At 40.5% G+C, this 24,844-nt stretch overlaps 1 protein-coding gene across 2 annotated transcripts; it reads right to left on the reverse strand.

The window, feature by feature from the left end:
* On the reverse strand, window positions 1-24,476 carry LOC130607071 (secretory phospholipase A2 receptor-like). 2 transcript variants are annotated; one of them, XM_057423854.1, is made up of 4 exons: window positions 6,167-6,269; window positions 1,308-1,510; window positions 866-1,011; window positions 1-365 (listed from the first exon to the last, which is right to left on the reverse strand). In XM_057423854.1, the coding sequence occupies exons 2-4, from the start codon at window positions 1,425-1,427 to the stop codon at window positions 77-79; spliced, it is 555 nt and encodes a 184-aa protein (XP_057279837.1). In that variant the 5' UTR covers window positions 1,428-1,510; window positions 6,167-6,269; the 3' UTR covers window positions 1-76. The 2 variants fall into 2 exon arrangements, with proteins under 2 accessions (XP_057279837.1, XP_057279838.1); XM_057423855.1 differs by lacking the exons at window positions 1-365; window positions 866-1,011 and adding an exon at window positions 24,269-24,476 and having other exon boundaries at window positions 1,370-1,510; window positions 6,167-6,248.
* Between the last annotated feature and the right edge of the window lie 368 nt (window positions 24,477-24,844).

A 24,844-nucleotide genomic window follows, 5' to 3' on the forward strand; every position in this document is an offset into this window, starting at 1 on the left:
TGTCTCAGCCTAAACACAATGTGCTTCGCAGGAAAGCACGTATCTGCAGGACTTCATAATCCTACCAAATTCCTTTTCACAGTTGCACAGCCCTTTTGCACAGGCTGCTATTTTCATAGTTGTGTACTGCTAATCCTATTGTAACAATTACTTGGACTATGTGGGCATGAATGCCAAACGGTTTTCCTGGCCAACATTTGATCACAAGGCTTATTTTTGTGAACTTATGCTCAGATATGACTTGACCGGTTTCTGAAATATACAGTATGCAGACAGTTACAGGTGTTCTGTCAGACCACTGCCATGTCCCTCCAGAAAGCAGGTTTCTCTTATTAAATCCAATCCAGAACTGTCTTTCTTCTGTCCTATGATGGAAACAAAGAAAAATGTCATTTCTTACGCACTTTTTCCTTCACTAAATCAGAAATTACTGTTTAAATAGTGCAAACACCCGTAGTCATTTCTTCTTGAATTCAATGGATCATTCTGCAATATATTTCCTAACATTTTAGTACCCTCGAAGTAAACTCTGGTTTTCCTACTGAAATGTTGAATTATATTTTAAAAGATGAAAACATTTAAACCAGGATTAAAACTGACAAACCTTCATTTCAGTGGGGAATGTTAGCTCACAAGAACATCACCTTGACATTTACAGTTGCTCAACAGCTACTGTAAAGATCATCTTCAAAAAGAATCACACTGCAGTATTGCTAATATATTTTTCACCCATTTCCAAGTTCATGCTAGAGTAGAGACTTCTTCAGCCACTGGTAAAGAGGATGGAAGAATCAAAGTTGTGGATTATTTTTACATATTACTATTATCAAGATAAATATTATTGGTGTTAAAAATACAGATTTACCTATCAAAAATTGTATATAATAAATTGTTTAAAAATATCTCTTCATAGATATTGCTAAAACTAGCAAGATGTGCTCCAAAATCTTGGCATAACGCTTCTGCTTCATCCCATGTTCTTCTCATCAGAACTTTTTCATTGTGAAATATCTGCAATAAAATAAACACTGTCATAAATGCTGTTGATTTTGGAGAGCAGTTGTTTCAGAAACCCATAAAAATCAAATATTGTTCACAGGTTTTCCTACACCAAAGCCGTATGAATTCCAAATCTAGTTCTGATTCTCAGGACTTTCATTCACTTTCCAAAGCAGCGATGGGTGGTAACTGTTAATTTTTGTTTGCTGGCTGAAAGAAATAACGCTTTCCCAAAAATGTTTTAGGAACAGACTATCCCTAAGCTGGCATGTAGCATCAGAAAAATCCAAAGCAAGTTTGTGACATACCTTGTAGCAGCTGAGCAGATGAGCTTCCGACTCCCATCCAAAATAGCAGGAACTCAAATGCTTTTGAAAAGTAAGTTCAGGTTCTTCGTAAGAGTTGATTTTTTGCTTGCACAATGACATTGCTTTGAAGTTCTCACAGCTTTTCACCTCCCAGTAACCAATGGGCTCCTGCCCTCGTATAGCCACACATCCTCCAGAATGGCCTAGAGATGGGAATAAGTGTTGAGTCTCAGAATAAAACATTTGAAGTTTGCGAATTTTTGGTGAAGTAACTGTTTTATTGACATTGGGTTCTGGATAAATCCAGAATGAACCTATGAAAGTAGCAAATGGCTTCATCAGCAACCAGTTTGTAAGATTGTCTTGGCTGACGAGTTTGTAAATGAACAATGATGAAGGGTTCTGCTCACAAAATATAGGAGATGAAATGTAATTTCAGATAGTACTTTTGCAAACTTCTATAGTAAAGCAATAAATTATGAGTCCAAAAATGAGAAGCAATTAATGAAATGGAGTGTCTTCATTATTATTTTCTATGTCTCTATTCTCAGGTACTGCTAAGAGGTTTATGTTTCAAAGGCTGAACAACTACTTCACTTTTTCATTTTTTGTATTCTTGGTACATTTTCTTGGATTACTATAAAAGACACAAAATCAAACAAGCTGTCCTGGTTTTGGCTGGGATAAAGTTAATTTTCTTTCCAGTATCTGGTACAGTGCTGAGTCTTGGATTTAGTGAGAGAATATTGGTGATAATACAACAGTTGTTGCTAAGTAGGGCTTACTCTAAATCAAGTTTTTCATGCAAAAAGCAAACCAGCTATCAGCAAACTAAAGGAGAAGAAGAAGCCATTGGTTACTAAGAACTCGTATAAAATGCATACATAGAAACATCTATAAAACATTAATTTAGATTAAAAGATGTAAGTTTTAGTTATAAAAATCAAATCTATTTTAATTTTTCAGTATAGTTTCCAAGTACACTAATAGCTCAATGTTTCATTAAGGACTTGCTCTGTCTGGTTATCAGCAGTTCCTATACATAAGAAAGAAATCCAGTGACTAAGTGGTTAAACACTGGAATACGTTCAGAACTTCCAGTTTATCTGTAATGAACAGAAAAACCTGTTTGAATTCCCATGGAGGAAAAAACCCCAACAAACTAAATCTTAGTAGATTATGCTAATAATTATAGTTAGAAGTAACTATCAAAATATCAGTAACACCTTAGAAAAATATATAAAAGAATAAGGATTATTTTTATATATATTTCTTTCAGTTTAGGTTCATATCTTCTTATATTTGCTATTTTTTTTACTAACTACAAAATTATGTTAAGAATTCTATTCATTGAATTAAACCCATATTCTATAATTTTAATTAAATACATGAATGGGAGAGAGCAACTGCTCTCCGTTGCAATACAGCGACAGCTAAACTTGACTCATTTATCTCTGTGGAGCCTGTAGACTTATGCTAATGTGAATCTAATGGGCTATGAAACTTGTCTATGCAGATCTTAGCACAGCACAGTCCCAGAATTCCTTATTGACATCCATGAATATAGTGGGAATTGATTTTACCTCCACATGTGCTTAACTAATTGCAGAAAATCCACCTTGCATAAGGAGAGGTATAATTCAGTGTTCATGCTCTAAGCGTTGAGCGCTATTACAGTTATCAGCCTCATACTTGAAGGCATGCAGCTCGGGGATGCATAGCAACTGCAGTTAATAAAAGATGCAATCATTCCCATGGATTGCAAATTAAAGCATATAAACCTGGTAACTCCAGAAAAATTTGTACTTGACCAAAAATAAATTGGCTCTCTAAAAAGGAGAGATGCCCTGACATTTAAAATACCTCAAACAGAAAAAGATTTGTGGGGAAGGGCACAATCATGCTATAAATAACAACATATAAATGATTGCTTGACTGACAAGGCCATTTTCCAAAATACAGGAAGACAGAAACATAGTATTAATTTGACAATTACAGCTTTCAATAGATCAGAAAAGTGACAAGGCTGAAACACAATGTTTCGAGTGGTTTGTCTCTTGCTGCTAAATGCTTTCACTTGGTAAACAGCTACAAAATAGAACCATGGAACTAAGGGTGCCATCACACATCATAGGGTACCAAATTGGAAACAAAGTAGTGATGGACGTGTCCATTTCTGAAAGAAGTAATTGCCAATGATTCATATCTCAAGAAGTTGTGCAAATCATAGTCATGCTAAGATTTCCAAGGAACATGAATCATCTTTTTCCCTAGGATAAAGTCCAATGCAACCTGGACTCTCTCACAGCTGTCCCTGTAACTTGTTGAAGTCCCTTCCAATGTGAATTGTACTTAGATCCCTCATACAAGGACATCAGACCAGACCATACCAGGACACATTCTCTGGCAGTCCTAAAACATTTCTCATTACGTCTTTTACAGCTGCGGCAGGGAAGAAGTGTTTAGTATTTTAGTCAGCCTAGACTAATAATATATTGTTCTACACATACATATTGTCAACCTCCTATTCATAAAAATATCCCCTTTTCGAACTTTTATGACCACAACTCTTCCATCCAGACTTCCAGTCTGGACACTTAGAACTTCAGAAGTATTTGGCACTGAAATCAAGAAGATTTTTTTGCGTTAGGGGTGAGAAAATCTCCTTGGCTATTTGAGATTGAAGAACAGGGGCATATTCTTCAGTGTTTTGCACAGCTGTTGTTTTGTTTTGTTTTTAGGAAATAAATTATAATTGTAGCCATAATCAATAAATTTCAGCCACCACTTCTGTTTGCTCTTTGATAACTGTGGAAACAAAGAACAAACACTCCAGTACCTTACAACCCGTAAGAAAAGAGGTCCAGTCTCTACCAAGAATAAATCAATGTCAAAATTAGTTTTCATTTAAAATGTTCCTAAAATGTTCAGGAATTACTATTCCTCAGCAACACAAAGGGATACTGCTCAAGACAAGTAGGTGGACCCCTGTACCTACTATAAGAAACAGCTCATACTTTCCACTGTGCTGCAGAAAGCTCCAGGAAATCTTGCAGCACTGTTTTAAGCATGTGCTAGATACATCAATCCCACAAAATTCTTTGCAGGAACTCTACCAGACAACCAGGACATAGCTTCAAGCTGCCTAAAGCTGATGTGGTTCCACAGGATCTTCCTTTCTTCCTCAAAGAATAATCCTTTTCTTCCAGCAGATATCCTAACAACAAATAGGTCATGAAAAGGCTAGAGGTGTAGCAGGTCAAATCCCTGATTTCTCCTGCCTTGGAATTTTTCCTTCCAGACAACTTCTTGTTGGGAGAAATTTCATAAAGAGAGCTTGCAGGCTGCTGATTTCACAAAGCATTGTCTCATAAGCAGTAGTGTGAAGAAAGGTGGCAACAGAGCTGCTTAAAAGAATGTACATTCATGCTATGAACACTACAAAACCCTTTCAGTAAAGGCTATCAGACCATCATGCATTTCTAATTAAATCCTCTCATCAGGTGAAAAAATGATATGCTGTCCCATGCATAAAACTAAGAGCTGGCACAATTGTTAGTGAAGTGTTTGCAGACAATGGGATGCTTACATGGTGGTGGTAATGCCACACCAGAACACAGTGTTTGCAAAAACTTATTTTGCAAAAAATTAGCAGATACAACTGTAACATTTCAACTATAACTCTCCATGCTAGCCTAGCTTGTGAGGCTATTAGGTAAAGGGCTTAAGACCAGCCTACACAGGGAAGTCTCTTCTTGCAGTGTTGTTTCTTTAGTGGTTTTTTGTAGCACACAGGATTGTAGCACACAGGATCTCACCAATGCTTATTATTGCAATTTGTTACCCAAAATTATTCTCATGTCTGCTCAAAAGAAGAAACCAAAAAGAAGAAATCTTTCTTATTCAAGCTTATTTCTTACAATCAGTTCATTCTTGGTGACCTCTCCAGTAAGGAGAATTTTTTATCATTTAGTGAAAGAAAATATCTATACCTAACAAGTAGGTGAAGAAGGTTACTATATTCACAGTGTCCCCTTCAAACTGCTCTCCTCTTGTTAAATAGCAGTTACTAGATCAGTTTTGAGTCTGAGTACCTGTTACTGGGGTTAGGGTGGACAACTCACAATTTGAGGCAAATAAATCAGTCACAGTGAGAAACATGATTTCTGAGCAGTCTGACATATCAAGGAGATGAACTGATAAAGCCTCCCCTCTGTTATGGCATTGAAGACATCTTGTTCTCTCCACCAGCTCTCAGATGTTTCCTGCTACTAGAGGGGCTTCTCTCTACAGCTACCTGACAGGAGGTTGTAGTGAGGTGGGGGTCAGTCTCTTCTCCCAGGTAACAAGTGATAGGACAAGAGGAAATGGCGTCAACCTGCACCAGAGGAGGTTTAGCCTGGATGTTAGAAAAACTTCTTCACCAAAAGTGTGGTCAGGCCTTGGAACAGGCTGCCCAGGGCAGTGGTGAAATCACTGTCCCTGGAAGTGTTCAAAAACTGTATAGATGAGGCCCTCAGCAGTATGATTTAGTGGTGTACTTGGCAGTCCTAAAGGAAAGGTTGGACTTGATGATCTTAATGGTCTTTTCCAATCTAGTTGTTTCTATGATTCTACTATATTTCTGTTAAAATATTTTAAGGCGATAGAGACAGAAATCAGGTCAACCTTATTAAAGATATGTTTTTAATTGGAAATCTGCCTGGATGGCAGCTCTTAAATGAACAATCTTCTTTCGTGTTATTCATCTGTTGAAGGACCTGCCATATTTTAATTAAAATATTTATCAATTTACTTTCAATGCAGTCCAAGCTGAAACAAATTAGGACATGACATTTCCTGGTTAAAAGTTAACTTACGGGTCTATCATCACTCCATTGCCAGGTTCCCAGAGAATCTGGACTCCTCTTATCCATTCCAATCCATACCCATCTGTCATTTCTGCATATAAACAAGAAAAAATCTTAAGCCAAGTATATGCTTCAGCTCATTTAATAGAAAGACTGACCTATGTCACAGCATTATTTAGGATCAAGCAGCAAAACCAAAGGTTTACTACTACAAGCTGCAGCAGTTCAAAGAAAATATGGGCGTTAATGGCTAGGACCTTTTCTGTGTTTTTCTTTAAGAATATCTATAGGTTATCTTTCCCTGAGCACAAAGAAAACTAACGAAATTGGGCAATTCCTTTGTTTGCTGAATCATCACTTCATTGGTTGTCACTTGCTATAAAGATTTCTTTCCTACACTTTTCTTCCAGAATCACACGCACTGTGTTTATTTGGCTTGCTTCTTTCTCTTGTCCATCTTGGGTTATCTCTCTCTACACCATCAACTCAAATATACTCTCTCCCTTAAGCCACACAAAACCTTCTACTTGTACAGAATAACTGGCTTTGTATTCCCTCAAATTTCTCACTGATTTAAGCAGACCAAGCACGGGCACATATTTCAATTATGTACCTTCATAAAAGAAGTATAGACATAACTGAGCACATAACACCACTGACTCCAATGCATTCATAAAAGAATGGCAATAGATACTTTATCCCATATTACAGGATCACAATCAGAAATGTATATTTTTTCCTAGATTTTACTTCTTCATTTTTCATAAGCAGGGGATGCTAACATTTCAGCTATGCTCCAGGATACAAAATTTCCCACAAAAATGGGTTTACAATGCAAATATTTACATCTGCAGTAACAGCCATTACCATACTATTTACTATTGATACTATTACGTATGATACTATACATTGTGTTATAGATATTATAACACTATGAAATATGTGCTAGTCTAACTGCAAGGTTAGTTTTGTAATGCAACCTCTGCTTCTCAAAATATCACTTTTGTGCTATGTAATGAAGTTTATGATAATTCACTTGCCCAAGAAACGCAACAGACACTTTCCTGAATGATGATATCCTCTGCAAGGAGCAGACCATGAGTTTTCTATGAAATCACAGACTACATGAAACCCTATTGTAATAGATCTGAGGAAAAGGCACTCTGATCAAAGTGGCATGACAGTAGTAGTAAAGTATTGATGCCACAGTACAGGGCTCTTGTAAAGTTGTATCGAGAGTACTATTCTCTAAACTCATATTGTACCAAATACAGAGAAGGAATACAGAATATTTGAGGAAACTAGAGTTTAGGGTATTAGCAAGGATTAAGAATTTTCTTGTCTAGCCTTGACAAAGATAGAGAGGGAAAAGACATAATTATTCTTTACAATACATTAGAAGACTAAATCCTCTGGAAGAGAAGCTATTTAAGCAAAAAGGACATAATTTCTGAAGGAACCACAACTCAGAAATAAATCTAGGCTCAAAACTGAAAAGAGATGTCTGACCAGCAGAGGTCAGAGTTTGGAAAAGACTCACAGAGAAGTAGTGCTGATAAAGTGATTTTAAGACAGAACTTGGAAAGTTTATGAAAATAACGTTATTACATAGAGGGATGGACTCAGACCCCAACTGACCTGCATAAACAACGTTATGAAAGCATGGTGCAATGTTCTTTGGCAAGACTGCCACTACCTTTCCACATATATCACCATACAGATGCTACACTGAGCCTGAAACGGTTGACAGTGCAGCACCAACAAACAACATTTTAGCCCAGAGTATATGGACTAAGTACATGAAATCCAACATTTCATTTGGTAGGGTTCCCATTAGGAAGAAAAGCATCAGCCACCAACGAATCTCTTGGGTTTTTCTCAACTTCAGTATTATTTTTCTGACATTACTGTGATAGTGTGATCACACCAGTGTGATCTTATCATACTGAATAGTCTTTCAGCTTTTAAAGATATCACTAAGGAGCCTTTAAAGAACCTAAATGCCCCATATCACTCCAGAGGGAAAACTGTGAGCCAAACATTCACAGCTGTCAAGCAGCTAAGTGGCTTTTGGCAATCTGCCTTTAGGATTTTACTTTTCTGTGATTGTTCTTTCCAATTATGAATCAGATATTGCTTAACCCTCCCCTCCATATCATCACCTACAGGCTTGGTGTAGTTCAAGCAATTGATCATCACAGAGGAATATCTACTAAAAACAAAATCTGAGACACTCATTTCAAAAGGATCTGCAGTAATTACCTGAGGAACTAGAGCAATTTTTCAAAGTCTTTCAATTCGTATTTGGCTTTTATGTAGTAATAGCAACGACAATAACAACAAAACCAATAAAGTGTGTCAGGTTAAGAATTTCTTCAGCTTAACTCCTAATTTACAATTACTGGCCGGCAAACACAACAGCGTTTTCCAGCCGACTGGGCATTTACACATGAATGTAAATTTTTTGCTTCTTTTGGAACTGTTCACACATGACCATGAGTAATTCAGTAACTGCTACGCTATCTTGGACAGCACTTTGAAGCTTAACTAGAGCCTTTTGATAACCTTCTGAAATCATACTATCATCTCATTGCAAAAAAGAATTACACCAACTATTTAAGACTAATATGAATTGAGAGATTATTTCAACTAAGCTTGCAGCAAGGAATTTGCTGTACTTCAGGTGTCTCCTCATTGCAAAGCATTTAAAATCCATCCTATGGACTGATATGAGAAATGGATTTATCAGTGCCAGAGTATTCTTTGAGCTACATTCCTAGAACTGCCTCTAAAACCTAGATGATGCTGAGTATTAACCTAAAAAATAGGTACAAATTGTGCTTTACAATGAACTCCATGCTGATTAACAACGAAAGGCCCTAAATCTCCAGCAATCCCAGCAGAATACCAGTGGCTTTTCTCTCACACCAAATTAAAACTTCGTAAAAGTCCACGTTGTGCAGGAGCGGATAAATATAGTTTGTATCAGTATGAAGGGAATATAAACCAGTCATTTTTCTACTGTTATACTGTAGCTGCTGAAATAGAAAAATGTGGGTATTTTTTCTGTCCCTTATATCAGCTCCAACACAAGATTAAGAGCTTCAGTGAAGTTACTGTGACTTGTAGTTCAGCCTAGTTCTTGACTCAAGGTAACATGCCTACTTCTGAGCCAACTCCCTAATGGTGCAATTTAAGGCACCATTTGATCGTAGGCATTGCTGGCCTAAAAGTGTATATGAAGGCCACTTGACCCCCTGCACTAGGCTACTTCCACTAGCTGAACCCCCATCCTGCTAATTACCTATTCTTTAGCAGAGGAAAAGAGCATCTCAGCTTTATTGCTGTTTTGGCCAGTGTGTCAAGATCATTTTTCTCTTGCAAACTCAAGCATTAGTGGGGATTTCTAGACTCAGAACAATTACAGCAGCAGAGATATGCATATAAAAGGCAACCGATTTCTTTCCAGTAAGTTGTCCTCACTGAAATGTTATTTCTAACCAATCCAAGCTGTTACTCTCCTTGCATCCAGCATCCCTGCCAGCTATCAGCTGCAGAATGCTCACAAAAACGATACCAAAAGAATGGAAGTAACTGAACCGGATCTGTTCTGCCTGTATCATGTCCCTCAAAGTGAAAAGAGGTTATCTCCTGTTTCTCCCAGACAGGAGAAGGTTGGCAGGCAAATTTTATATTCCTTTCCAATGGGAATAGCCTGACTTGGCTGGCACAATTCTAGCTCTTATTTGCCTCTAAGGTGGAATCTGAGTAAAGAACACAATGGACTATGCAAGTTGCCCTTTCCCTGGTGAACCAAACCGGCTTTTGCTAACATTTAGAAACAAACAGCTCTCAGTGAGTCACCAGAGAACTGTGCAAGTCAAGAGTAAGAAACCTGAAACCAAAAATCCTCAAGGTGTGGCTAGCTGAAGTGAGTGCACTGAATGAATAATTTAGGTCAGAGTTTTCACCGAGTAAATGCAAGGAACATGGACAAACTGCGTGCCAGTGCACTTCAGCAGCTAATCACACTAACGCTATCTTAGGATGATTTCTCCCAGCTACCCTTTTTTTATTTTATTTTTTTTGTTTTTTCTTGGTGAAATAATACACTTGGTTTCTTCTCTCTTTTCTCAAATGAGCTTATTTTCAAACAAGTTACCCTTAACTCTTGATCTCCAAAATACCTTATATAATCACCACCTCTGAGTAATTTAAAACCATCACTTCATTATGTTATCCAAACAAACATTATTTAGAAGATTTTATACAAGAGAAACCATCTATATATAGAGCATGCAAGTTTGGTTTTCTCTCTTATTAACATAAACATTGAGTCATTTTCATGACTTGTGCGCGTCTAAAAACAGTTCACTGGGTTTTCAAGGAGGCATTTTTTCAGTCATGGAGTTTTAAAATTTAATCACTGTGTTGTACATTGGCAGCTTCTGAAATAAGCCCAATTTAGTTTGTTGATGAAAAAATTTAATCATATGACTGGCAGCATTTGAGTTTAAGCTGGCAAAAGTTCTGCAAAATCATGTTGCCAATCAAAAAACCCCCATATTACACAAGCATCTGACATCACACCAGTGCCTAATAAAGCTTTGCAGTGACAGTTTCTTTGATTAAAAATAGAGCCTCAGAATCATAAATTATGTAGCATTTAATTTGTTGATACCAGAAACCTCAACACACCCATCTAACGCCCATACAGTGTTATTGCCGTTATGCCAAATGGGATCTGTGCCAACCAGATTGCTGGACACTACATTATTCACATTTTCAAAAGACAGCACCCAGTGTAGTCAGGACGCATTTCATGAATAAAGATGAGACCTATCTGAAAAACTGAAGTAACAGCTCATCTCTACAGAATGTATCAGTAAAGAATAGGAACAACCATCATCTAGTTGTGCCAAAATTCAATGTAAAGAAGGAAACACTTATAACAACACAGACTTAAATTCATGTAATGGAAGATGCTCAAAGCCAATCCCTCTTTTCCTGCACTGCCTCTAGCAATGTGAAACATTTACCCAATGTTCTCCCTTGACGTTTTCCATGGAGGCAGTGGCATGACCAGCAGTTCAAATGCCATACCTAGCTGTTTTTACTGTGGGAAACACAGTCACCACACACTAGCTCATACTTGCCATTTGGAATCAGCAGCCGTTTTTGCCATCTACTGCAGAATGTGACTAAAATCAAAATTTCAGCACATGGCTAGTTTGTTACCTGATTGTTTTTCTCAAGATAGATAGAATGAAGCACCTTGATTTTTTCTGAATGACTAAAACTAGGCACATAGCCTCCAAGTGCCCCACAGAACCTTTCGGCCTTTTCCCAGGTCCTGATTCACAGCACTCACTCACTGGGGAAGAACTTCACAACAGCCAAACATCAGAGTAGAAAATGACACAAGTGACAGCCTTTTTAAACCACTCCTGTACCATTAAAATATGGCCACCGTAGACAGGAATGAGGAACTGCTATTTTCATAGGGAGGGAGCTTGACTTCCTAACAATTATTTTATTTTTTTTCAGTTTGTTTGACAACAGCCAGACTCTGAAGTTTAGCTGACAAAATTTGTTTCAAATGCAACATATTCCATATGGCAGACTTGCTGTTTTTCTTTACCAGAAAGATTTTAGAAAACAACACCCAACTCATTCCAAAACTGCAAGCCAAGTTATAGGTTTTAAGGGACATGTTTTTTTCTGTCAAATTTATCGTGAACTGCAAAGCTCAGTGTTCACTGAAACCAGGCCTGTTTGGATGCTGCAGGTGAAGGAAATTCTTCAGCAAGCTCTTTGCTACCTGTATGTATCAGAGTTGCATATTTGGCTCACACACCTCAGCTAACATGTCACACAGAATCACAGAATCACAGAATTGTTAGGGTTAGAAGGGACCTCTGCAGGTCATCTAGTCCAACCCCCATGCCAAGGCTGAGCCACCTACAGCTCTGGAACACGTCCGGGAAGGGTTTGAGTGTCTCCAGACAGGGAAACTCCACGACCCTCCTAGGAAGCCTGTTAAGTGCTCTGCCATCCTCAATATAAAGAAGTTCTTCCTCATGTTGAGGTGAAATTTTTTGTTTTAGTTTATGTCCACAGTTCTTTGTCCTGTTGCTGGGCATCACTGAAAAGAGCCTGACACCATCCTCCTGGCCCCTTGACGGCGGTACAAGCCAGTTCCCATCAACTGGATCTCTCTGCACAGACATACTGCACTTGGTCAACAGGAGTTTTGGAGAAGCTGCCAGGGCCAGCTGTCACACCCCATCAGCATCTTTGGCTGTTGATATGAGGGAATGTCTTTCTCTGGGTGTTGGTTTGGCGTTGACTCCTGCTGGGATCTCTGTGTGCTCCTGGAACAACAAAAATAATACAAGTGGTACTTCAACATTCAGAGAACTGCTTAAAATTGTGCCGTAAGTGATAAATGATACTGGTTTGTAGCACTTTAAAAAGGGGCCTCTGACACCCATACTGTGCAATTTTAATGGAAATTACACCTTGGTGTAGTAGCTCTATTGGCAGTATATATGTGCTCAATCCCCTCAAAAGCTGTTTTCTGTTGTCACTGTACCAGTGTAGGACTATTACTCAAATTACAGTTGTAGAAGCAGGCTACAACTCAAATGATATTTTGTACCACATTACATTTGTTGCAAAACACATAGTGTGGAGGAGTGGCTTAAAAGAACATCAGTTATTTAGCAAACACAAATTCATTCAGGTGGAAGAGCTTTTACATTTAAATGAAAAAGCTTTTTTTTTTTTCTTTTTTTCTTTTTACACACAGAGCAGAACAGTTTCAATAAAAGTGCTGGGGAAGAGCCTATGGTTTTGAGTCTCACATGATGTTCTGGAGGCAAAATTTAGCTTGTTGAAGGGAAGATGAAGATAAGACCTTCTCCAATGGCACTCTCCAAAATGCTCTCACCACCTTTTGTGTGACCAGAAAGGGGCAAACTTTCAATATGCAGCTTAAAGGATGTTACAAAGAACAAAATTTCGGATTGATCAGGACTCGGGAGCACTTCTGAGATTAAAAGAGCCCGCGTGAAAAGGGTGGACTCATTGGGGGCTAAACTGCTGGCATTTAAAGGCTGTGATTGATTAAGCTATGATCTGAAGAGCAGCAGGTGTAGGGAACACACTAGTCCCCATGCAATCAGCCAAGGCTTGGAAATTGCCTTTTAGGTGCAGGAGAGGCCAGAGCGCAGGAATAAGGAATGAAAACCAAAGTGCCTTTCAAATGGGAGATGAAGGAGACAAACACTGCAACACACATACTTCTACACAAATGCTAAAAAGCCAAATAATAAATTGATGGAAATCAAGTGTCTAGTCTTATGCAGAGACAATGACATCCAAGACATGTGTAAGATATTACCATACCAGAACATAAAATATATAGAAAATATAAGTCACCTCTACTGGTGATGGAGTAGTGAAATTTATTAAGGAGATCTTACAGTCAAATCAAATTAGAAAAGTAGGGAACCAGCAGTTGACATAGAATCCACATAGACCAAAATGCCACCTTTAAGCATCTGTAGTACTGAGTCTGCAGACTGCCTGCCTGACCAGAAGGGCAGAATGGGTATGTTGAGAGAGAAAGATAGGCAAAAAGGGCAAATAGTGTGGGGAATACAACCAAAAACTGTACTTCAGATAATCCCTGTGTTGTCAGGACACTGCAGCATTGGAACGTAACACAGCCTACATTTGACTCCGTCAATACTGCTTCATGGAGTAGTGAGACAGGGAGGCCACTGAAGAGATGCAGCCCTTCATTTGGTCCTCACCAACACGGAAAGTCATGTCCTACATCTTCTGCTTACAGTTGCTGTTCCTGTGTTTATATTTAAAATTCCCACAGGCTCGACAAAGGTCAAGCATTCACAGCAGTTACCTGTAGTTTCAAAAGAAAGAGACAATAGAAATGAGGAAGCTTGTGAAGAAGAAACAAAAAGGAGAACTAGAAACAGTAAATTCTAAAAGGTGGAGCTGAATTTGATGAGGGATGCACAGCACAGCATCAGCATATGCCATCTGCTAAAGTTTTGAGAACTGGTAAAAGGAAATGAGCACAGATAATCTCACCACTGGGTAGATTATTAGAAACAAGAAGTTTAAGTCACCTCAAAATAAAAACCACAGAAAGATTCATAAACCAACACATTAAAGGAATGTACAGTGAAAGAACAATAAAAAAGTGTGATCAGCAGCTAGGAAAAGGAATCCAGGCTAATATTAAATCATTCCTTAGACACATCTAGACCAAGAAGCCCACTGGAGTCTGATGGCACAAATGACAACTGTAAAGTGAAAAAAAAGAGGAAAAGAGGGGCCAAAACATTTTCAGAGAAGCTAAACGATGTATTTGCCTGTGGACACTAGAATAAACACGTAAACCCCATACTTGAGCCCTTCTTTCTGAGGGAGTCTGCAGAGACTCTGCCTGAAAGGTGCTAATTGTGAAAGGCTGTAATAAGGGTGAAATAACAGACCTACTAATAGCTCTACCTTTCTCTTTAAACTCTCTCTGTGCTGGGAGGCTGGAGGGTGGCAATGTGACACTGATCTCTAAAAAAAGATTTCAGGATGGAAATGAGGGGACAGGATGGAAAACGCTAAAGGCTGGTAAGCCTAATATCAGTGCCAGGCAAAGCAGAAGAGCTGTGATAAAGGATAGAATTAATGTGCATCCAGAGAAGTATGATCTATCTGGGCAGTGCCAACACATCTTTTCTAAATGCAGTATTTACCATCTCAGCCTCTAGACAGTTTTTTTACAAGGTTAGCAAGCATGCAGACAAGAATGATCTGGCTGATCAAATTACATGGTCCACCATGTAATTTCTTGATCTGGAGGAAAACTCCTACTGGGTGAACAAATCAGCAGGCACTCCTAACTGGAGCTGTTCACATTTTTCTACTGAAGTGAGTGGGCTTTGTTGTAAAGAAATTATTTGTACCTTACTCTTGTTATTTCTGAGGGTGAGACTGAAATAGCTTTTGTTATTACCCACATGCAGCTGGGACTTGAACAAGAACTACCTGTCTGTGACTCAACGCTCGCGCAACTCAAGATAAAGTTTGTGGGTGGACAGTGCATACAAATGAGTTTATAGAACTCCTCTCTGTACTTGACACCAAAGGTAAATCAGGGACAGTCTATGAGAGTATTGCTATCAGCTTTTCATCACTGCACAAGTACTGCTGGTGAGCTGGTTTCATGTACTTGACTCAGAATATATGAGGGAGAATGAAGAAGATGAAGATAGTACATAACAGTACAGATCCCTTATGACTGAGATCAGCAGTGCTCCACACATGCACTAACCAGTAATAAGCTTCTAGACAAAACTTCAGAGTAGACTTCAAGCTATAAAGCCTTCAGGATTTGGTCACTTCAGAGATCATCTCTGTGAAAGACATACATTATAGAGATCATCAGCTGTGTTCAAGCTGAATCTGTTCTTAATTCAGTAAGTACCAGGCTAAAACAAGTTCTCAGTGTCTCCTTTTGGAGCTGATCTGCTTTATTCTAAGCACTGAAATATTTCTTCAAGCACAAAGTGGAATTTAGGGCTCCCTCTTCCTTTTCCCTGCAAATGAGTACTGTTACTACTGGAGCACTGTCTCACATTCTCATTGTTTCTTGTTGAATGTTTACTTACTAGTGTAGGGTCCACAGTTAGTTAGACTATGTTCCCCTTCTGAATCTAGCCACTGACTTGACAACCTGTACTCTTCAGAAAGACAAAGTGCTAAAAGTATATTGATTTTAACATTAACTTAGTGATGTAACCACTAACTTTAGAAGGGAATCCTTATGGCAACAATAACTGTATTTGTTAAACCTAGCATTTATCTTTAACCTTTACTCCCACACACTTTTATAGCCACAGGCCCTGCCAGAGAGGACATGACAGACAGGCAAAACAGGATCAAGCAGAAGGGAAGCCAAGAATCTTGACTTTAAAAGCAAAAGTTCGTGGAGACTCCAAGTCAGAGCATATTTTATGCATTTAACACGTTTAAATGCAAAGGTTGGTTCCTGCCGTGCTTCCCCAGGTGTCCCTCCCTAATAGGTTTGAGGCCCTGGATCTTGAAGGAGAGGTAGGTGAGAATGTGGGGCAAGGCCCGCCTACAAGGCCACATAGGAAAAGGCGGTCAACTTTGCACCTCAGTACTGCCTCTGATAAGAAAGAAAGAAGGGTCATTGTAGTAGGGGATTCCCTTCTGAGAGGAACAGAGGGCCCGATATGCAGAGTTGACCCTCATCATAGGGAAGTGTGTAGTCTGCCTGGAGCCCGGATCAGGGATATCACTAGGGCGCTCCCCAACCTGGTGCACCCGACAGACTACTACCCGCTGCTGGTCTTCCAGACAGGTGGGGGGGAAGCTGCTTCCCGCAGTCTGAGGGGGATGAAGAAAGACTACAGGGCCTTGGGGCGGATGGTGAAAGAGTCTGGGGCTCAAGTGATCTTCTCCTCACTCCTTCCATCTTCCACTGATGATGTGGGACGGAATGGGAAGATTCAGTCCATAAACGATTGGCTTCGAGACTGGTGCTACAGGCAGAGCTTTGGATTCTTTGATAACGGCTGGTTTTATAGGGCACCAGTCTGGACAATGACAAGTGGGAAAGGTTTATCTCACAGAGGCAAAAGGATGCTGGGGCACGAATTAGCAGGGCTCATTTGGAGAGCTTTAAACTAGATTCGAAGGCGGATGGGGTTGTAGCTGGGCTTGCCCCAGTGGGGCAGCACTCCAGAATTGATGAAGACTGGGAGGCCTCCTATAATCCTAGGGTGAAATCGGTGTGCTCAGCTCGCTCCCTGAAATGTCTGTACACCAATGTGCGCAGCATGGGAATAAGCAGGAGGAGTTGGAAACCTGTGTTAAGTCAGGAGACTATGATCTGGTGGCAATTACAGAGACGTGGTGGGACAGCTCACATGACTGGAATATAGTCATGGAGGGCTATGTCCTTTTCAGGGAAGACAGGCCAGCCGGGAGGGGTGGTGGGGTTGCTCTTTATGTGCGGGAGCAACTACAGTGCACCGAGTTCTGTCCAGGGACAGATGACAAGCGAGTTGAGAGTCTGTGGGTGAGAATTAAGGGGCAGACTGGCAGGGGGGATACTGTTGTAGGTGTCTGTTACAGACCACCGGATCAGGGTGAGGAAGTTGACAAGGCCTTCTACAGGCAGCTGAGAGCGGCCTCACAGTCACAGGCCGTGGTCGTCGTGGGGGATTTTAACTTCCCTGATGTTTGCTGGAAGGACCACTCGGCAACCCAGCCACAGTCCAGGAGGTTCCTCCAGTGTATGGATGATAACTTCCTCCTGCAAATGGTGGATGAGCCGACCAGGAGAGGAGCGCTGCTGGATCTCATCCGCACTAACAAGGAGGGTCTGGTTGAAGCAGTAAGGGTTGAGGGCTGCCTTGGTTGCAGCGACCACGAGATGGTGGAGTTCAGGATCTTGTGTGGTAGGACTAGTAGAATACCAAGTAGAATTGCAACCCTGGACTTTAGCAGGGCAAACTTTGGCCTTTTCAAGCAATTGCTAGGGGAAATCCCATGGGCAAGGCTGCTTGAAGGTAAAGGGGCCCAAGATAGTTGGTTGACATTCAAGGATTGCTTTTTCCGAGCTCAAGATCAGAGCATCCCGGCACGTAGGAAGTCAAGGAAGAGGGCCAGGAGACCTGTGTGGCTAAATAGGGAATTGCTGGGTATGCTCAAGTGGAAGAGGAGAGTTTACAGGTCATGGAAGGAGGGGCTGGCCACTTGGGAGGAATATGAGGCTGCTGCTAGAGGATGTAGGAAGGCAGCTAGGAGGACTAAGGCCTCCTTAGAATTAAACCTGGCGAGAAGGGTCAAGGACAGCAAAAAGAGCTTTTTCAAATACATGGCAGATAAAACTAACACCAGAGGCAATGTGGGCCCACTGATGAACGGGATGGGTGCCCTGTTGACAGAAGATACAGATTGCAGAGTTACTGAATGCCTTCTTTGTCTCTGTCTACTCTGCCGCAGGCAGTCCTGAAGAGCCCTGTACCCCTGAGACCTTAGATGAAGTCAGGTCAACGGAGCGGTTTGCCTTAGTCAATGAGGAATGGGTTAGAGACCAGTTGAGCAATCTGGACATTCATAAATCCATGGGTCCAGATGGGATGCACCCGCAGGTGCTGAGGGAACTGGCGGAAGTCATTGCTAGACCACTCTCCATCATCTTTACCAAGTCTTGGGAAATGGGAGAGGTGCCTGAGGACTGGAGGAAAGCAAATGTCACTCCAGTCTTCAAAAAGGGCAAGAAGGAGGACCCGGGTAACTATAGACTGGTCATCCTCACCTCCGTCCCTGGGAAAGTGATGGAACACCTTATCCTTGGTGCCATCTTAAGGCATATCAAGGATAAGAGGGTTATGAGGGGCAGTCAACATGGCTTCACCAAGGGGAAATCATGTTTGACCAATCTCTTAGCCTTTTATGAGGAAATAACACGGTGGATGGATGATGGCAGAGCGGTGGATGTGGTCTACCTTGACTTCAGCAAAGCATTTGACACAGTCCCCCACAGCATCCTCACAGCTAAATTGAGGAAGTGTGGACTGGATGATCAGGTAGTGAGGTGGACTGCGAACTGGCTGAAGGAGAGAAGCCAGAGAGTTGTAGTCTATGGGGGAGTCTAGTTGGAGGCCTGTATCTAGTGGAGTGCCTCAAGGGTCAGTACTGGGACCAGTATTATTTAATATATTCATCAATGATTTAGATGAGGGAATTGAGTGTACTATCAGCAAGTTTGCTGATGACACTAAGCTGGGAGGAGTGGCTGACATGCCAGAGGGTTGTATTGCCATTCAGTGAGACCTGGACAGGCTGGAGAGTTGGGCAGGGAATAACTTGATGAAATATAACAAGGGAAAGTGTAGAGTCCTGCATCTGGGCAGGAACAACCCCAGGTTCCAGTATAGGTTGGGAAACGACCTGTTAGAGAGCAGCGTAGGGGAGAGGGACCTGGGGGTCCTAGTGGACGACAGGATGACCATGAGCCAACACTGTGCCCTTGTGGCTAAGAAGGCCAATGGCATCCTGGGGTGTATTAGAAGGGCGGTGGTTAGTAGGTCGAGAGAGGTCCTCCTTCCCCTCTACTCTGCCCTGGTGAGACCGCATCTGGAGTATTGTGTCCAGTTCTGGGCCCCTCAGTTCAAGAAGGACAGGGACCTGCTGGAGAGAGTCCAGCGCAGGGCAACAAAGATGATTAAGGGAGTGGAGCATCTCCCTTATGAGGAAAGACTGAGGGAGCTGGGTCTCTAGAGAAGAGGAAACTGAGGGGTGACCTTATTAGTGCATATAAATCTATAAAGGGGGAGTGTCACGAGGATGGAGCCAGGCTCTACTCAGTGGCAAACAATGATAGGACAAGGGGTAATGGGTACAAACTGGAACACAAGAGGTTCCACTTAAACTTGAGAAGAAACTTCTTCTCAGTGAGGGTGACGGAACACTGGAACAGGCTGCCCAGGGAGGTTGTGGAGTCTCCTTCCCTGGAGACATTCAAAACCCGCCTGGACACATTCCTGTGTAACATTATCTAGGTGTTCCTGCTCCGGCAGGGGGTATTGGACTAGATGATCTTTTGAGGTCCCTTCCAATCTCTAGCATACTGTGATACTGTGTGATACTGTAAAAAGAAAGCATGAGCAAACACAAACACAGTGCTAGAGATCCCTTTAAACAGAAGTTGCCTTCAATTACTTTACTTTTATAAACAATACCATGGATTTTGAAAGATTGCTAATGCTCTAATATAACACCATAACAACGCTGTAATGAAACATCTTGGGATGGTAATCTCACATTTTTAACCCAATACATAACTGAAAATAGATTTAGTTTATCCATTTCATTACATCATCATTTTAGCTCCTTCCTCTTACTACTATTAGCCTTAACTGAGAAAAAAAAAAGTTATTTCAAGTTTAGTTGGAAAAAAAATAGCTTTGGAAATGAAATTTTACCAAGAGTTTTCTGGCATAACACGTATCTGTTTGCCTTCAGAAGTAGTCTGGAAACAGTGATGAATAAGGTATTTCATGCAAAAGGGGCTCCCTTTAGTAACAAGATGTTTTTGCAACTTGCATAGTACTTGGCAATCATTCTCCCTAGAAGACACCCCATTCCCCCTCATTTTATAGGTGGAATACTCAAAGCAAAAACCAGGTGAGCTGGTCAAGATGAAATAGCAATAGTAGTAAAGGCAGGAAACAGAGGTTTTTGCCTGTACCTGCCACCAAACAGCACAACAGTAAAATGCACAGCTTTTCTTTTCTTTTTGCCCAGCTCTTCTCTGAGATACAGGAATAAAGACTGGTTGATTCATGGATTCAATGACTGACCATTGCTCTGATGTCATTCGGCTACTTGTTTGTTATTAGTATTATAATTGCTTAAGCACAGAAACAGTGATGCATGCCCTCATATCTTGAATATTCCACCCATTAGATTTGTTTGCTTGGTTGGAAGTTTGTTTTTTTCTCACAAGGGCAGGATGAAAGCAGCAGGACCCACAATTGAAGCATCTCACACAACTGGCACTTCACCAGCAGGAGGGGCTGGGTCCCTTTTGCAGGAATTCCTGTGCAAATATGCAGCTTTCCCCTCTGATCTTGAAGTGCCTGGTAACATTCTAAGACTGTCATTCATGGTCATTGTGAGACGCTCAAGTTTAATGTTTTTGGTCACAAATACTGTAAGTGTTCATTTTACATAACTAGTTGTAATTTAAATCAGTCCTGGAAGGGACAGGAAACTATTGCAGCATTCTGGAAATGGCACACTTTGTAATTACTCCAGTTCATCATTTCTATTATCTGTCAGTACACCCACACACACACACACACACACACGAGTGACATCAAAATAACTAAAGAGAGCTGCAAACAATCACGGAATGGACAAGTTCAGAATGTACTTTGCTAGCTACTGTATAGGCTACAGGATAGGACTTTAGTTGACCTTGTAATACCACCTACAGCACTCCAAAGTCAAAAATATGCACATAGAATCACAGAACGGTTTGGGTTGGAAGAGACCTTAAAGATCATCCAGTTCCAAGCCTCCTGCCACATCTCTGATAGGAAATTAATTATCAAGCAATTCAGCTTTAAAAAGGTTGCCTAACAGTAACATTTTTCTCTAACAGCCTGACACCTAAAATGACTACACACTGAATTATGGGGAAGAAAACAAGAATCAGTTTGGCATCCCACATGATCTATTTGTTTTAAATAATGCATTCTGCTATGTCTATTTTGGCGCTTACTTGCTAACAGCAGATGTCTCTGTGCTGCAACCAACATACCAACCAGGAAAAGAATTCCAATGTTAAGCAAATGGTGAAAGCTGTTCCTAAATATCTTTTCTTCTCCCATCTTTCGATTTGTGTTTGGTGTTTTTTTGCTGGTTCTTTTTTATATTTCCCCCCCTCAGGTTGGGTTGGGTTTTTGTTGTTTTTTTTTGTTTTGTTTTGTTTTTTTTTGTACCAGGATTTTTTTTTCCTTTAATCTATTTTTTTTTTCTGTTTCCATTTCATGATATAATTATAGCTAAGACTGGCCACAAGTTAAACACTGAACTGCACTGGAATTCAGTGTAATGCCCATATCTAATGCTTCCTTTTTTCTGTCCCTAAAACACTTACGAAAAATACCTGTACAGACTACATAACCACCTCTCTGTCCAAGTTGAAGTGTAAGGATTAGAGCATCCAGGTAGAGTAAGACGTAAATATGTAACAGCAGAGTCTACTTTCCAAAGATTATTATATTATGCTTTGCCTCCACCCACCTTCTTGTGATTTATTTTTTGACATTAGGGTTCTGAATATTTACCACAGTAGCCTTTGAATAGTATTTTCTAAGGCAAGTCTGCAGCTTGGTGCTCCTCTCCTCTTTAGAGCTTTGAAAACCCACTTTTCCTTATTGCAAAGTGGTCAAGAGGCAGACACAGTCTCCCCCCCCCCCCCGATTTATATGACTATAAATGTATAATTTCTCATGATTCCTTAGGTGTTTGACTTATTTCTGCTTCAGAACTGCTGAATCATACTACAGGGAGAAAATGAGTCTAAGACTGAATTGTTATCCATCTTAAATTCAGTTATATATCACAAATTATCTCCTCCCTTTCTGCATAAAATACAAGCCACAGAACAGGTATTTCTTTTCCAGAGAGATCCACATTACCTTTTATATTTTCCCAGAATGTTTTGTATGCTCATTTCCAATTCAATCTCTTCTCTAGAGGGTTAATAATTAGCGAACTGACTTCCCCCAGCTGGTTTTGTTCAAAGTGCTGTCATCCTCCTGAATTCACTCAACATCTATCAGAAACAAAGACGTCAAACAAAGCATATTTATGCTTCAGTATTCTCCTGTGAAGTTTTGGCCTCCAGCCAGAAAATCTTATTATTGTCCAAGTAAGCTTTATTTTTCTTTCCCAGCAGTTAGTGTGGATCAGAAGAACAACTGCTTTAAAATGCAGTCATAAAAACAATACACTAGCACTGATATAGCACTGTGCACCTTAGGTTAAGCCTTGCATTTGTTTTGGGTGTCCTTGTATTTGGTATCATGTTCCAATGTGAGCTTTCTAGGGCTCCAGCTTTTTTCAGCATCTAGTGAATGTTACTCTGTCTCCAGAGGGAGACACAAAACCTCCTAGCTGTATTAGAGCTCTATTTAAATACCATATCCATAAATGTTGAATAATGTCCAAGTCAGAATTAATTTTCTTCTTTTTGATGTTATTATGCAAATGGATTAAATGCATCTAACTTCAAGAAGGAAATTTTTAATGATTTTATGATCCTGGTAGAACTGAGGGCAACCATTCCTGCCCTTTCTCATAACTTACGGCTTTGCTTTGAATGTCATGGGCCTTACAGTCTGTCCAGCAGCTCCTGAACCAGATTTGGCCAAAGACACACTCCAGCAGACCCACATGGAACTAGGAACAGTTATCTGTAAGTCTGCCAAAAGCTGCCCTGTAAGTCAGTCGTACCTGCCAGCTTTAAACTGAGCAGTTGCTGTGCGGGAAGTTGCTGTTTCCACCAAGTGTTACAAAGGAGGAGGAAGGAGGAGCCCGGGACATGGCTCTCTCCTGCAAGGGCTGCTGCTTCTCCCGGGTGGCTATCCCCACCTGGGATCCAGCTCCAGACTTGCTAAGGCAACTGGACCACTCAAAGGCACATCTCAAAGACAACTTCAAAGTACAATCCACGTGAACAGGTCATCAGGTGCCCCATCACCTGTGTCTGTGAATTCTCTGGGGGAAAACAGAACTAAAATTAAAGAGTTCCTTCTTTGCATGTGTCCTTTTGGTTTTGAGGTGCTGTGTTCGGTGGGGCAAGGCACTCCAGAAACCTGCAGTGGTAAAACCAATGTCAGCTGCATTCCTGGGTATGGTGTGTGGGGAGGAGCCACTCTGCTATTTATACTGCAGCTATTTTAAAGGGTAAAGCAGCTGCTGTTTCTGTAGGTATTCTATTAATTTGTTCTTTCCAGATGGAAAGCCTACTGAAGCTGTTCTGATGCATTTCCACATTTAACTGAAGAGAACCTTACTTTTTTTTATCGTAACAATGTGTCACATGTGTACAACTCCATCTTCGATGTTCATTTTTGAAACAATAATTAAAGCAATTAATTTGCCTCGCAACAGTTGTCATCCCACAGGAATACCAGGACATGATATGTGGCAGCAGAAACAACACCTTCTTACTTTTTCAGAGAGAATCCTTCTGATGTTCTTGAATATTAAATAGCATAATATATAATGCCTAGGTCATGTAAGCATTTAGGTAGGTGACAGATTTCAGATATATAATAGGTAAACCTGTTAGGATCAGGAGAAACGTCCCAAAAGAAAATAGTACAGATAAAGCAGAATTATGGGTAACCTGTGCTAGGCCCGTAACAAATGAAGCCTTACATGACTTAGAATATTTTTTTACTTTATATTAAAAGTTTATGTACTCCAGCTTATTGGCAGTGTCCAATGTTAGAGATTCTGCTTGCATACCTGAATGAACCCAGAAGCATCAAGATCTGGGATGGAGTCCCAAATCCAGCATTGGTGAAGCCATGCAGCCCAAAGCTGCTGAGGAGGTAAAGTCTGCCTTTTATCAGCACCATGCAAGCTTGCTTTTGGTTTCCAGCAAGGGCTTCTCACCTACAACACACACAAAGTTTAGGACAGGAAGAAATGGCAAAGCAGGTTTAATCAGGTTATGGATCGTTTCAGTGGCCTAAGATCATGCTTCAGAATAAATGACCTGAATAAATAGCTCTACAAAAGTACTTGATGGACTACTTTTCTGTAAAATACAGAGGATTTTTTGTACAGCATTAATTTTTTAAGATGAACATCCATGTATAAAAATCTGAGAAGATAGGGGGACAGTTTTTGTTTTCCAGTGTATATTCTGAGACATTGACCCAGCCACTGCATTCTACCAGTGAACCCAGTAGTGGTAGATGGCCTTCAACCACCCAGTGACTGCCACCATTAGCTGCAGCCTGGCTGCCTCTGTGGCATACAGGTTGTTAGGCTTTATATGTGTGATTCAGAGAAAGAATCTTTCCCTACTAGCATGCA

This window comes from Pezoporus wallicus, unplaced genomic scaffold (genome assembly GCF_028554395.1).
Source record: "Pezoporus wallicus isolate ANWC-B61680 ecotype Strahan unplaced genomic scaffold, APGP_CSIRO_Pwel_v1 contig_1181, whole genome shotgun sequence".
NCBI classification, from domain to species: domain Eukaryota; kingdom Metazoa; phylum Chordata; class Aves; order Psittaciformes; family Psittacidae; genus Pezoporus; species Pezoporus wallicus.

Excerpts from the sequence above, each read along its gene's own strand:
- LOC130607071 (XM_057423854.1), bottom strand. The coding sequence starts at position 1,427 with ATGTCATTGTGCAAGCAAAAAATCAACTCTTACGAAGAACCTGAACTT. Across the intron at positions 1,012-1,307 it reads ATCTGCTCAGCTGCTACAAG|ATATTTCACAATGAAAAAGT; the intron begins GTATGTCACAAA and ends ATTTTATTGCAG. Across the intron at positions 366-865 it reads TTATATACAATTTTTGATAG|GACAGAAGAAAGACAGTTCT; the intron begins GTAAATCTGTAT and ends TTTCCATCATAG.